Genomic DNA, 14,906 nt, shown 5'->3' with positions numbered 1-14,906 from the left:
TAATTGTGGTCATGAACTAATAATTAGTATTTTCAACTTTCGAAGTGAGTGACTATATTAAGTGGGGTATCATATGAAAGGTCTTCACCTGTACATTCTAAAACAGATTTAAAATATTCCTTGAAGTACGAGGATGGTTCTTACGGAGAGAAAAAATTAAAAAATTTGAATCGACTGTTAGGCGGAACGAAGTTCGCCAGGGCAGCTAGTATTATTATAAAAATTAAAGATATTCTTTAGTGAGTTACGCGAGCCGAAACACGATTTGGCACAATTTGGCTCGATATAAAAAAATCGCGAAGTTCCCCAAAGGCCAAAATACGCATTTTTTGCACGACCTTCAGGAGAAAAACTAGTTTTATTCGATTGATATAAAACCAATTTCAATAAAATTTCGTATTTACGTTCAACGTTTAATACACGGGATTACGGTATGATTTTATGGTAATAGAGCTTGTAGGTAGCTAGGTATGGTATTAAATATCAATATTTATAAAAAGCATGCAACGAATTAGCGCTCGGGCGGCCTAGACTTTTCGATACATTCGCCTTTATGATCCCATTTCGCCTTAACCAGTGGCCCTACCGCGGTTGTTTGACAGCTACAATGTCACGATCGCAATCATCTCTGATTGGTTAATGCTCGCTCACTATTTGGCCACAATGCATTGTTGCAACAAGAATCGCAGAAATTCAGCCAATCAGAACAATTGAGATAGTAATAATGATTGATGCAGGTTTTAGACAATCGCCCCGCAGATAATGGGGCTAATTCTGAGCACAACCTAATTTTAGAGTATTCGCATGCTCTTCTTACTAATGTAATATGAAAAGGACAGACAAAGTTTGACAGTTTTAAATTTAATTTTTAGATCGTAAAACCCGTGATTTTAGCACGCACTCGAGAACCTACTGTTTAAATTTGTATCGTGCACTAAAATTTAGAGTCTATAAATGTGAAAGTCATGTTCCGTTCCTTTTTTAGCATTAGTAAAAAGAAAAGGATGCAGATACTCTAAATTTAGTTTAGAGAGAGACTAGAGAATCGGGGCCAATGTAGTGGTTAAGAGTGATCTTGATTAACTATCTTAGATAAGGCTCAAATAAATCAACACTGACTCACTGTATATCGTCACCAGTCCGTCATTATGAAGCGTCACTAGCAGGTAAGTATAGGTATTATTTAAAGGATTTGCGCTTGATCACAGTCTCAGCTAATCCATACTTCCATTCTCTTATATACAGGGTGTAACCAGAACGCTAACAAAAACTTAGCGTTATACGTATACAGAATCCAATACCACTAACTATTTGTCTCATTTTGTAGTTTTAGTGATTTAGTATTTTTCGAACCCGCAATGTATAGCGTGCCAAACTCGGGTCAATGCCCCGCCTAAGACACCGCATTGACTCCGAGTGGGCTACTTACGCAACGTTCGTTGACTTCTAGCGTCAGTCAGATATTTTATTTGCAATATATCGTAAACTTTCTTCACTCTCCAAGTTTTAAACTATACCCATGCAAAAAATCGCGTCAATCCGTTGCTCCGTTGCGAAGTGATTGAAGGACAAACCAACAACCAAACACACTTTCGCATTCGTAATATGGGTAGTGACTAGATGGTACCCACGTGGATTTAGGTTTTTGAAAATCTCGTGGGAACTCTTTTGATTTTCCGGGATAAATAGTAGCCTAGGTCTTTCCCCGAGATGTAAGCTAACGCTGTACCAAATTTCATCAAAATCGGTTAAACTGTTGGGCCGTGAAAAGCTAGCAGACAGACAGACAGACAGACAAACTTTCGCATTTATAATATTACTATGGATAGTATGGATGTCGAATAGCAAATAAACCAAATATCGACTTCCAGCATTAAAAACCGGCCAAGTGCGAGTCAGGCTCGCGCAATGAGGGTTCCGTACTACAGTCGTATTTTTTCAACATTTTGCACGATAATTCGAAAACTATGATGCATAAAAATAAATAAAAATATGTTTTAGAATGTACAGGTGAAGACCTTTCATATGATATCCCACTTGATATAGTCACTCTCTTCGAAAGTTGAAAATACTAATTATTAGTTCATGGCCACAATTTAATTTTTTTTGTGTGATCTAACCCTAAATTCAAGGCTTTCAGATTTTTCCACAAATGTCAGCTATAAGACCTACCTACCTGCCAAATTTCATGATTCTAGGTCAACGGGAAGTACCCTGTAGGTTTCTTGACAGACAGACAGACAGACAGACAACAAAGTGATCCTATAAGGGTTCCGTTTTTCCTTTTGAGGTACGGAACCCTAAAAATTACATAGAAACATTTAAGATAACAAGTGTAGTTAAGCTGATTACATAAAACACGCGCTTGCGCATCAGCAGTACAGCACACAATGTTTTTATCCGGCAATTAAAATGCCTATTTACTCTTGTGATTTCTCAACATCCTTCCAGGAAATATTACACCTAAAGACGCCTTCTCGTGTTTACAACTAACTCATAATACTATACTATCTATGTCTATACTATCTATATCTATACTGTAATCTTATAAATATATAAAGGTAAAGGTGACTGACTGACTGAATGACTGACTGACTGCCTGATCTGTCAACGCACAGCTCAAACTACTGGACAGATCAGGCTGAAATTTGGCATGCAGATAGCTATTATAACGTAGGCATCCGCTAAGGCAGGATTTTTGAAAATTCAACCCCTAAGGGGGTGAAATAGGGGTTTGAAATTTGTGTAGTCCACGCGGACGAAGTCGCGAGGATAAGCTAGTAATATTATAAATGCGAAAGTGTGTTTGTTTGTTTGTCCTTCTATCACACTCTAACTGAACATTGATTTATTCCGGTATTCTTGAGACACGACAGACGGACAGACAGACAGACAACCAAGTGATCCTATAAGGGTTCCTTTTTAGGGTTCCGTACCTCAAAAGGAAAAAACCGGCCAAGTGCGAGTCAGATTCGCGCAACGAGGGTTCCGTACGCAGTCGTATTTTTTCGACATTTTGCATGATAATTCTTTGACTTCCCGGGATAAAAACTATTATCCAAATCCGAGATGCAAGCTATACGAGTATCTCTGCCGAATAGATAACGCCCGCGATTTCATCCACGTAGATTCTGGTTGATTAAAAATCCCGTGGGAATGGGAATGGAAATTTTACGGAACAAACAGTAAATTTTGTATAGTCTGTAAGTAAGCTGCTGCAGCTGTACCAAATTTCATCAAACTCGGTTAGGCGTCTTCTAAGAAAACGTATCTTATAGACCACATCATCACTTTCCATGAGGTGTGATTGTGGTCAAGCGTGTGCCTATAATGAATTTTAAAATAAGCGGATGAGCCCTCCAAAACCAGCAGACAAACATACTTCCGCATTTATTATATTGGTTTGGTTTATTATCGATTTAGCGTGTACTTTTATCATAACTCAAGATTCTCAACTAACATTTCGATTGGAAGATCGATGTAAAAACATCCAATGATAATAAATCATTGTAGAGCTGTGTAAACAGAACATTCCTGTGCGAATAGCGATCCTATTTTCTGTAGAAATTCATACAAAAGAACTGCATAATGTATTCCTTTGTATTGTCACGTATTTATAGCTCAGGCATTTTACCTGCACCAACAAAGACAACCTTAGGTATCGGAAATGATTATCGTCATTTCCTTCTCTACGGAAGTCGGTAGCGTGTTCGATCTTGAATATCTTTACATACATGTACGATCACATTATGAGCTAAGTTTTGAGAGATATAAGTACTATATTAGTAGTATGTTCATACTCATCGTGTCTGTTTGTTAATCGTTATGCAATAATTTTGTACAAATTGTACAGATCATCAACATAATATTTTTTTTTAAACCGGCCAAGTGCGAGTCAGGCTCGCGCAAAGGGTTCCGTACTACAGTCGTATTTTTTCGACATTTTGCAGGATAATTCAAAAACTATGATAAGTACATAAAAATAAATAAAAATCTGTTTTAGAATGCACAGGTGAAGACCTTTCATATGATACCCCATTTGATATGGTTATCTTACTTAGAAAATTGAAAATACTAATTATTAGTTCATGACCACAATTTAATTTTTTTTGTGTGATCTAACCCTAAATTCACGGTTTTCAGATTTTTCCCCTAAAGCCAGCTTTAAGACCCACCTACCAGCCAAATTTCATGATTCTAGGTCAACGGGAAGTACCCTGTAGGTTTCTTGACAGACAGACAGACAGAGAGAAAGACAGACAGACAGACAGACAGACAACAAAGTGATCCTATAAGGATTCCGTTTTTCCTTTTGAGGTACGGAACCCTAAAAAATCCCAGAAACTGACGACTTAAAATTCTCTTTAATTAATAATTGGTAATTTTTTAGCTCCAAAAAGAACACTGGGTCGGTTATTTTTTTTAAAGCTAGAAAAAAGGGAAAAACAGTAAAGGAAGCTTAAGAGCCCGCTTCATCGCAGCGACAACTTGTTGGCGGGTGGAGCCTAATAATGCTGTGTCCATAGATGACGGAAAAAACGTTATCTGTGCGTGTCACCTTTCCCTCTAACCACACCTCACCCCGAGAGAGGCCGGGTGAACGAAATGAATAAGAATTTTTTAGTCAAAAACGGAAAGTGAAAATTTCAAATCGACGTTTGGAATTAAGCATACTTTTGGCAAACTAAAACATTTTTTTACTCAAACTAAAACAAATAAACATGAAGTAAAGTGTGACATGAAGTTGGTAATTTTCCAATTTTCTAGTTTCTTATATAGTTTATTTCTATATTAATTGTTTGAAAAACAATTGTACTAATAGGCACCGTGGAGATACCCTTGCCAGTGATGCGATCCGTCTCCGCCTCGATTTCACCGCGCACTTCGTTGAAGTCTATGAACTTACCATTAGACGAGTAAACGCGCAAGTTGATAGGCACCGGGGAGATGCCCTTGTTGGAGCCAGTGATGCGATCCGTCTCCGCCTCGATTTCGCCGCGCACTTCGTTGAAGTCTGTGAACTTACCATTAGGCGAGTAAACACCCAAGTTGATAGGCACCGGGAAGATGCCCTTGTTGGAGCCAGTGATGCGATCCGTCTCCGCCTCGATTTCGCCGCGCACTTCGTTGAAGTCTGTGAACTTACCATTAGGCGAGTAAACACCCAAGTTGATAGGCACCGGGAAGATGCCCTTGTTGGAGCCAGTGATGCGATCCGTCTCCGCCTCGATTTCGCCGCGCACTTCGTTGAAGTCTGTGAACTTACCATTAGGCGAGTAAACACCCAAGTTGATAGGCACCGGGAAGATGCCCTTGTTGGAGCCAGTGATGCGATCCGTCTCCGCCTCGATTTCGCCGCGCACTTCGTTGAAGTCTGTGAACTTACCATTAGGCGAGTAAACACCCAAGTTGATAGGCACCGTGGAGATACCCTTGCCAGTGATGCGATCCGTCTCCGCCTCGATTTCACCGCGCTGAAGTCTGGGAACTTACCATTAGGCGAGTAAACACGCAAGTTGATAGGCACCGGGGAGATGCCCTGCCCTTGTTGGAGCCAGTGATGCGATCCGTCTCCGCCTCGATTTCACCGCGCTGAAGTCTGTGAACTTACCATTAGGCGAGTAAACACGCAAGTTGATAGGCACCGGGGAGATGCCCTTGTTGGAGCCAGTGATGCGATCCGTCTCCGCCTCGATTTCACCGCGCACTTCGTTGAAGTCTGTGAACTTACCATTAGACGAGTAAACGCGCAAGTTGATAGGCACCGGGGAGATGCCCTTGTTGGAGCCAGTGATGCGATCCGTCTCCGCCTCGATTTCGCCGCGCACTTCGTTGAAGTCTGTGAAATTACCATTAGGCGAGTAAACACGCAAGTTGATAGGCACCGTGGAGATACCCTTGCCAGTGATGCGATCCATCTCCGCCTCGATTTCACCGCGCTGAAGTCTGTGAACTTACCATTAGGCGAATAAACACGCAAGTTGATAGGCACCGGGAAGATGCCCTTGTTGGAGCCAGTGATGCGATCCGCCTCCGCCTCGATTTCGCCGCGCACTTCGTTGAAGTCTGTGAAATTACCATTAGGCGAGTAAACACGCAAGTTGATAGGCACCGTGGAGATACCCCTGCCAGTGATGCGATCCATCTCCGCCTCGATTTCACCGCGCTGAAGTCTGTGAAATTACCATTAGGCGAGTAAACACGCAAGTTGATAGGCACCGTGGAGATACCCTTGCCAGTGATGCGATCCATCTCCGCCTCGATTTCACCGCGCTGAAGTCTGTGAACTTACCATTAGGCGAGTAAACACAAGTTGATAGGCACCGGGAAGATGCCCTTGTTGAAACCAGTGATGCGATCCGTCTCCGCCTCGATTTCGCCGCGCACTTCGTTGAAGTCTGTGAAATTACCATTAGGCGAGTAAACACGCAAGTTGATAGGCACCGTGGAGATACCCCTGCCAGTGATGCGATCCATCTCCGCCTCGATTTCACCGCGCTGAAGTCTGTGAAATTACCATTAGGCGAGTAAACACGCAAGTTGATAGGCACCGTGGAGATACCCTTGCCAGTGATGCGATCCATCTCCGCCTCGATTTCACCGCGCTGAAGTCTGTGAACTTACCATTAGGCGAGTAAACACGCAAGTTGATAGGCACCGGGGAGATGCCCTTGTTGGAGCCAGTGATGCGATCCGTCTCCGCCTCGATTTCGCCGCGCACTTCGTTGAAGTCTGTGAACTTCTTGCCCTTGCAGTGGAGGAATTCCGCGTATTCTATGGAATAAGAACACGATATCACTATGACGTTGACACCAACAACAAATAAATGCATTTTCTTTCTTTCTTTCTCTATACGTCGCAGTTTCATAAAAAATTTATACAGAGGCGGAGTTTTTTTGCAATGCCGACCCGTCCCGGCTCACCTGCTGGGCGATTGTCTAAAACCTGCATCAATCATCATTACAATCTCAATTGTTCTGATTGGCTGAATTTGTGCGATTCTTGTTGCAACAATGCATTTTAGCCAATAGTGAGCGAGCGTTGACCAATCAGAGATGATTGCGATCGTGACATTGTAGCTGTCATTCTCCCGCAATCGCGCAGCTGGTTAGGGAGTATGTAATGACTTTAAAAGCGTGCGCGGCTGAGCATGGAGTTCGAGTGCTCTAACTCGCGCTCACGCATGACGCAAATGATGAGTCATGCGTGTATCGCTTATCTTTCTCTTTTGGTTTTTCACAACAGATAGTTAAGGTTAGTCATAAAATTGACTTTAAATTAAGCTTAGTCATAGAATTAACTGTTTTAAATGTTGTATAGAAGCAGGCGTTACTTTGCGGAAATCCATGATATACAATGAACCAACAGCATTTTTTTTAAAATAGAGATTACGAGCAGGCGGGTCACCTGATGTTAAGTGGTTACCGCCGCCCATGAACATTTGCAGCACCAGAGGAACCGCCGATGCGTTGCTGGCCTTTTAGGAATTTGTTGGTCCCCCCCTAAACCCCATGTTGTAATCTAGTGGGAACACCGCCGATGGGAGTTGGTTCCACAGTTTGTATATGCGTGGAAAGAAGGATCTGGCACAACGGACAGTCGAAGTGCACCAGACACCCAGGTGGTGAGGGTTACGGTGGCGCGCGGTGCGGTTGTAGAAAAACGAGGGTGGAATTAGGTCAAAAAGCTCTTCAGAGCACTCCCTATTATAAAGGCGATAGAAAACGCAGAGAGCTAACGTCTCTGCGGTGCTCCAGGCTTTTCAACGAGCTAGTTAGTTTGGGATCGTCCACAAGTCGAATAGCCCGCCTTTGGATCAATCCTGGACCCTCCCACTATAGGTAAAACAAGGGCACTGGCCTAGCGCTGACGCTAGGCCAGTGATGTTAAAAGTCATGATTAACATGATTAATTTTCTTTTATAAAAACTTCCACTTGAGTGAAAAAGCATAATAATCCTTCTGCATGTTACAGATACATTATAACAAATTATTATCAAAGGATGGGAGTAATTAAGTTAATCCCAAACAGCAATTAGATGTTTTAACATTCAAATTGTTAATGAAGGTTAGCAGAGAATCAGGTCATGGACACACTGAATAAACTTTTAAACATTGTTTTACTTTTTAGCCAAATTGTCAAATTGTCTTTTTGTCTATATGGAGTGCATGCTATGGCCATTTATAGGAATAAAATCAAGGGTTAGTAAATTAATCAAAATATACCGGATAGGGCTGGCAGTTACCTCGGTCAGCATATTAGTCTGGCCATTCAACGAGGTAACGCAGCCATCATTCTGGGTACCCTGCCTCGTTATGATGGTTCAGATGATATTTTTGTTTTGTTATTTTAATATTTAATTGTCATAGGCTTGTCCTACCAATATTATAAATGTGAAAGTGTGGATGATTGGATGTTTGTTACTCAATCACGCAAAAACTGCTGAACGGATTTGGTTGAAATTTGGAATGGAGATAGATTATACCCTGGATTAACACATACGCTACTTTTATCCCAGAAAATCAAAGAGTTCCCGCGGGATTTTGAAAAATGAAAATCCACGCGGACGAAGTCGCGGGCATCAGCTAGTATACTTATAATTAAACAGTAAAAAGCAGATATTTCCAGTATGAATAATACGTATTCAATCCATATTCCATGCGTATGGATGGAGCACAAGGATCGCCTCTTGTCTTTCATGCATAAAACAGACCTTTTTAGAACCAAAATATTCTTTCTACAAAATATTATTTCTAGGTATATTTTTGTACAGAAAAGTTAAAAAGAGATGTTGTGCCGAACCCACGTAGCGTGAGATAAGGTAAGGAAGAAGATTTTTGTACAGAAAAGTTTAAGAAAAAATCTCTACTTTACCTGCATTTCCATTGATAAGTTGCAGAATCAGGGGGCGCCGAGTCACTATACCAGAGCCACGGGGCAAAAAATCCCTGTAACAAAAAATAGCATGAAGTCAAAATTGTTTATATAAATTTATTTTATATAAGAACACGTGGTGACACGGCTTAGCCGGTAGGGTGGTAACTAGCCACGACCAAAGCCTCCCGCCAGACCAGACCGGAGAGTTATTAAATTCCAAACCCCTGCCGGCAATCAAACCCGGGACCTCCCACTAATAGAACCACTGTCCCACTGCACCTTTAGTTGACGTAGTTTCATATAAAATGTATAGCAGGTGGATTTTTGCATTACCAAGACCCAACCTGGCATGCCTGGTGGAAGCTATCTCTTAATATAATATCATTAGAATGGCATTGAGATAGAAAATCGCATAATTTAATTTTGCAATATTACACATTAGTTTTTACAATTGATTTACAAAACAGAAAGAACAAAGATATTACTTTTAAATTATTTTACTTTATAGTAAACTAGCTGATCCCCGCGGCTTTGCCTGCGTGGTTTTTAGGTTCTTTAAAATCCTGTGGGAAATCTTTGATTTTCCAGGATAAAAGGTACCCTATGTCCTTCCCTAGGATGCAAGCTATCTCTGTTCAAAATTTCATCAAAATTGGTTGAATGGATGGACCGTGAAAAGCTAGCAGACAGACAGACAGACACACTTTCGCATTTATAATATTAGTATGGACTAGATGATGACAGTGACTTCGTCCACATGGATTTAGAGTCTTAAAAATCCTGAGGGAACTCTTTCATTTTTGGGATAAAAATAGCCTATGTCCTTCCCCCGGATATAAGCTTACTCTGTACCAAATTTCATGAAAATCGATTAAACTGTTGGGCCGTGAAAAGCTAGCAGACAGACAGACACACTTTCGCATGTATAATATTAGTATGGAAGTATGGATATAAATGTTGACATGTAAATTATTACAAGTTAACATTGCATAAATTGCATTATTATTGTTCTCCATTCATCAAGTCATTCACAAGCCATGACTCATTCAACATCATAACATTTAATTTCCCAGGATGTGGATTGAAGCTATACTTTTTTATAAAAAAAAAACTTAGGTAAACTAGTTTTCATAAAAACTTCATCCTTATAGAGTTACGTTTGACATCCCACGGCACTTCCTGTTACATATTTCATTCAGAAGGTATTTATTATGCAAATTCTTTTTTTCTGTATTTATTTAGGGGCTTTTATATTTATATACATGTCAGCCCCATTATAATCTAATTCATATAATCAAAACAAGAAAATCTTAACCTTACGACATAACACCAATACAAAAAAAAAAGTTTAAAGAAAAAACAAAATAAAAGTTTTACTGTCTTCAAGAAATAAAGCTTATGAATTCAAACAGACTTATAGCAAAATATGTTTCAATCATCCTCATTATTACTGAAGAGACAGACTGAGATTTATAGTTTGTTTTTGTTTCTATAGTTTTGACTATCTCTGACCTAAGATGAGACTGATTGTATACTATTGTGTGATATGATATACTAATGCGTAAAGACTGATAGCCACAACTTAAAAGTTGGTATTTTGGCAAACAAACAAAAACTTTTACCTGCAGGTTTTTTTATAATAGGTTTTTGTATACTTACAGCTGTAGGCCATATAAATATCTTAATTATTATTATAAAACTTTTCTAAATAAAGCTTATTCTAGATATGAATAAGTAGCTCACATTTGGTGTTGATGCTTTAGCAGTAATACTTTAAATTTTAAACATAGCTGTACCACTGGATACTAAAACTTATTTGAATATACATAGCAATTTTACAAAGGAAATCAAACTATTATTTTGTCCTAGGAAGTTATTTCAGAATACTCTGGGTCGTATAAACTGGATACCCTTATAAGCACCACATAGAAGGACAAAGGCCCTATCAATTTACAGAAAATTGTAAGATAATAAAATTTTAACAAGCAGTGATGTTCAGTTGTAAACAATAGATTACAACTTCTGCGTTTCTTGAATGTACGTCTGATAGGATTACTTCTGACGAATTTTCATACTTTTTTTGGTCAAAACGCTCACCTGCCGACAAAATTCTCTAGCACGGAACTTTTTCCAGCGGATTGACCACCCACAACAGCAATTTGTGGAAGATCTAAGGACATGTGCACGCCCATATGAACAAATGCATCTTGCAATTTGTTCACTATGGGTATTAGTTGTTGCATCCCGAAATTTCCAGACATTTTTACTAATATACATCAATTTTCACACCAAGAAATCACTATTACTTGCTCATACTTCACATCATCGATAAACTAATTTATTTTTCAATATGGTGGTTGGTGGGTGGTTACGGGTTTATGGTTTATGGTAACGCTACGTTCCGTTTATCGTACGTCAGACTGATAATAAAAGCGCCCAGCGGCGTGCGGATGACATTTGAAAGGCGATCTTGATCAAAATAATAAATATGTATGTAATAAGCCTAATAAAGCCTCTTCACACGTTCGTATTTTTTGTACAGATACTTGATTAATGAATGGTATACTTTAGTTGTGAAGTGCTGTATAAAATATATAAATAAAAACATTTCGTATATAAAGATTTACAAGATCAATACTGCGTGACATGCGCACGAAATGTAGGGCACTTGTACCTACGTTACTATTATGACACAAGATACAATAATTTGCTTTAATTTTAGAGATTTATAGCCAAACTGTAGGTGATTGTAACGAATGTTATAATATTTTAATGTTATTAACTACCTACGTAATTTTCTATTTAGTACTCTATCTCCTTTTGCTATATAGTAAGCTTTATGGTTAATAATACCTACATAAAAATATACTTCCTAGATCTAAGCCTGAAATTAAATGAACAAATTACTTATTTACGGAACACTTCAAAATTATTATAACTAATATAACTATTTAACTCTGCTGAACTGGAATGCAACATCTACCTAGTGAGCTTTAAGTAAATTATTAAGAAAAAATATATTTTAAGAAAGGGTTTTTACATTATCCATATCAAAACTCACCTGCCTACGAAGTTTTCTAAAACAGAACTCTTTCCGGCTGATTGACCACCCACGACCGCTATTTGAGGTAGGTCTAGCTGCATATGCACTCCCAGATGTGTGAAAGCATCTTGCAGCTTATTCACAATTGGTATCAATTGCTCCATGCCCATATTCCCGGCCATGGCTGCCGGTTTCTTCTGATACTCCTCGTTTTATGAACTCCGTCTTCGCTGTTCGTCGCCTACTGATTTTCTTTCATCAATATGATACAGATTTGAAATGCGCATGCCTAGAGTAACGAGCTGTGATGTATACATCTGTCTCAATTCTCAAGTTAAGATAATATTGAATATATTTTAATAGACCTGTTTCAGTGTTAAAATATAATGAACTAGTTAGGTATCTACCATTTTTTGCTTGATTACATTAGGTGGCTAACATTCCATTAAGAATAAAACTTTGATGGTGTTGCATGGTAGATTTTTTTTATAACTAGAGTCTTTCGAGGTCAGTATGACGGTCATTACCTATCAATTTTGTTACAATTTATATAGGTACCTATACTATGTTTGTGAGCTTTACTTTATCAGAAGAATCCCATTATTATTTAGCAGTCATAGAAGTAGTATTATATCAATATAAAATTTTTATTAGTCTTAACAGCCATCATCGCCATCGTCAACCGATATATATCCACTGCTAGAAATAGTTCTCTTGTAGGGTCGTCTAGTAGACTAGTCTAGGACACGGTCTTGCGCTGTCGGAATCTAGCGCTCCCTGCTACTAGTTTGGTACCATTTGTCCACCTAGTTAGGGGTATGCCAACACTGCGCTTTCTGGTGTGTGTGTGTGTGTGAGAGGTCAGCATTCTAGAACCTTCGGACCCCAATGTCTATCAGTGGCCCTACCGCGGTTGTTTGACAGCTACAATGTCACGATCGCAATCATCTCTGATTGGTTAATGCTCGCTCACTATTGGCCACAATGCATTGTTGCAACAAGAATCGCACAAATTCAGCCAATCAGAACAATTGAGATTGTAATAATGATTGATGCAGGTTTTAGACAATCGCCCTACAGTGTTTCGAACAGCTATGAGCCCTGCCCCTTACCACTTTGTAACCCATTGAGCTAAGTCGGTTAGTCGGGTTTTCCTATAGATCACCTCATTTCTGTAGTAGGTAGTAGGAGGTACATCACTCACCTTCAATTTGCCGATGGCATTCATTATTACAAAGGTACTGAGAGATCATAATGCTATTTTTATAAAATGTGTTAACAAAATATGATATCAATGTAACTATATTTAATTTAGTTTAAAATCCTATGTGTTCTGCTATTGATCCTCCATAGCAGAAATAGGGTTAATGCGTAGAATTACGGTTATCAATTAGCGTGTACATTCAAAATAATTATTATGAAAAAATAAAGTATCAAATAACTAAGTAGGTAGGTACATTTTTTATTTTATTTCTAGTAGTACACGATCTAAAAATTTGAATGCTGCTCTTTCTCGCTACTAGATAGACAGTGTCTAGCAGCCTTTATTACATAGATAAAATAAAAGTATTTACAGAGTACGCTAGATATGGCATGCCCATGCCATACAAAGTGAGTTATTTTTTGTGCTTCGTGCACAAATAATTCTCATTCCGAGAGGAGAGTGGAAACCGTGGAAACTTAATTCTCAGTAGTGGGCCAGCGACGGGATGATCATGATGATGTCTCATCACATTAACATATTTTATATTTTACAGACCGGTCAGTATGACTTGTTACCTGCCGTCATATTGGCACCATTACTTTGTATGCTTTATTTATTAGTTATAGGGTCTATTATTGTGTGATTTGCAGTAGTGCCAACATAACGTCAGGGGGCATATCATAGTGAACGGTCTGTAGTTCCGAATACGCTCACATAACGACTTATCAATATGGTGAATGGGGATGGCGATTATCAAGTTGTTTCAAAAACTCATCGTCATTCGCGTATCTAGCGTAGTAAATAGTATTAATAAATAATATCTATGCTTTTAGCAGTACCGATATACAAACAAGTTTGAACGCATCCATTGAGTTTTCAATATTTCCCTATAGAGAGCGCTGCTAGCCAGTGTTCCCACCCAGACGTATCTTCCCTTACATTTAGGGAATTTTCTCATATTTAGGGGATTTTTTAATATAAGTTTTTTCATTTGTCTTTTCTCACTAAGCATCTACTATCCTTAATAATTGTAGAAGACCCTAAGCGGCCTATTGCTTGGAGCTCGCGCGGGGATTATAGGTATGAAGGTCAAGCTCATTAAATGCAAAGGTACACAAATATTTAATGTGGCTAATTCCGTTGTACACAATCTCCTAAACTAAACTAAAATGACACGTCTTATTCTATTGATATCCCTTTGATATGTATGTATGAATGTAGGTTTGTATTTATGTGTGTTCCACAGGTAAGTTAGCTTTGGATAGACATAAAAGATGGTGCTACTAGATGCTTGCCTAAATTAAGCTAGTTATGCAATGCAGTCGCTTCAAAGGTTAAAACGTAAAAGTTTGATAAAAAGAAAAAGTTTTAAAAGCTGTAACGGTTGGGTAACTGTAGCTGTAACGCTTTTAAAACTTTTTCAAAACACTTATTTTACTTAAGATGACAATGCAAAATAGTGCACTAAGTACCTGACTTGTTTCTTAACTTTTATTTTATTTCATTACAGTTACAGGGTTACAGTTTTTAGTTCTTTTCTATTTTTCCGTAGTCGGGTTACAGCTTTTTAAACTTTTTCTTTTATTAAATAAAATTAATGTACCTATGCGCAAGAAAGTTAACTAAGTACTATTATCGAATGCTTCTTCTTTTGCGGCGTTTGTCACGAATATCGGCCATGTAGCGTCGTAGTATTAAAACTGGTTCATTTCGTTTAATAAATAATAATGTATGTCAATTTGTGTTTTATTTTTAAATTCAACGTTTACGGAAAAAAAATTC

The 14,906-nt window shown here is 38.7% G+C and overlaps 2 protein-coding genes across 5 annotated transcripts in view; one reads left to right on the top strand and one right to left on the bottom strand.

Annotated features, from left to right (window-relative positions):
* The window catches only part of shi (dynamin-1 shibire), a 50,440-nt gene extending 38,261 nt beyond the window's left edge, over positions 1–12,179 (bottom strand). For 2 of the 3 annotated variants that reach the window (XM_069498091.1, XM_034985598.2), the window contains exons 1-3: positions 11,939–12,179; positions 8,875–8,948; positions 6,625–6,774 (exon numbers count right to left, since the gene is read on the bottom strand). In XM_069498091.1, the coding sequence (XP_069354192.1) occupies positions 6,625–6,774; positions 8,875–8,948; positions 11,939–12,102 (388 nt within the window). In that variant the 5' untranslated portion in view covers positions 12,103–12,179. Of the gene's footprint in view, positions 1–6,624; positions 6,775–8,874; positions 8,949–10,974; positions 11,264–11,938 lie in introns of those variants that run through there. The other variant, XM_069498090.1, reaches the window with a different exon arrangement.
* LOC117997127 (uncharacterized) overlaps positions 1–14,906 on the top strand; it is a 103,663-nt gene that overhangs the window by 52,569 nt on the left and 36,188 nt on the right. The window lies entirely within an intron of this gene.

Source organism: Maniola hyperantus, chromosome 4, assembly GCF_902806685.2.
Source record: "Maniola hyperantus chromosome 4, iAphHyp1.2, whole genome shotgun sequence".
In the NCBI taxonomy this organism is placed as follows: Eukaryota; Metazoa; Arthropoda; class Insecta; order Lepidoptera; family Nymphalidae; genus Maniola; species Maniola hyperantus.
This window is presented reverse-complemented; position numbering and strand designations above follow the sequence as displayed.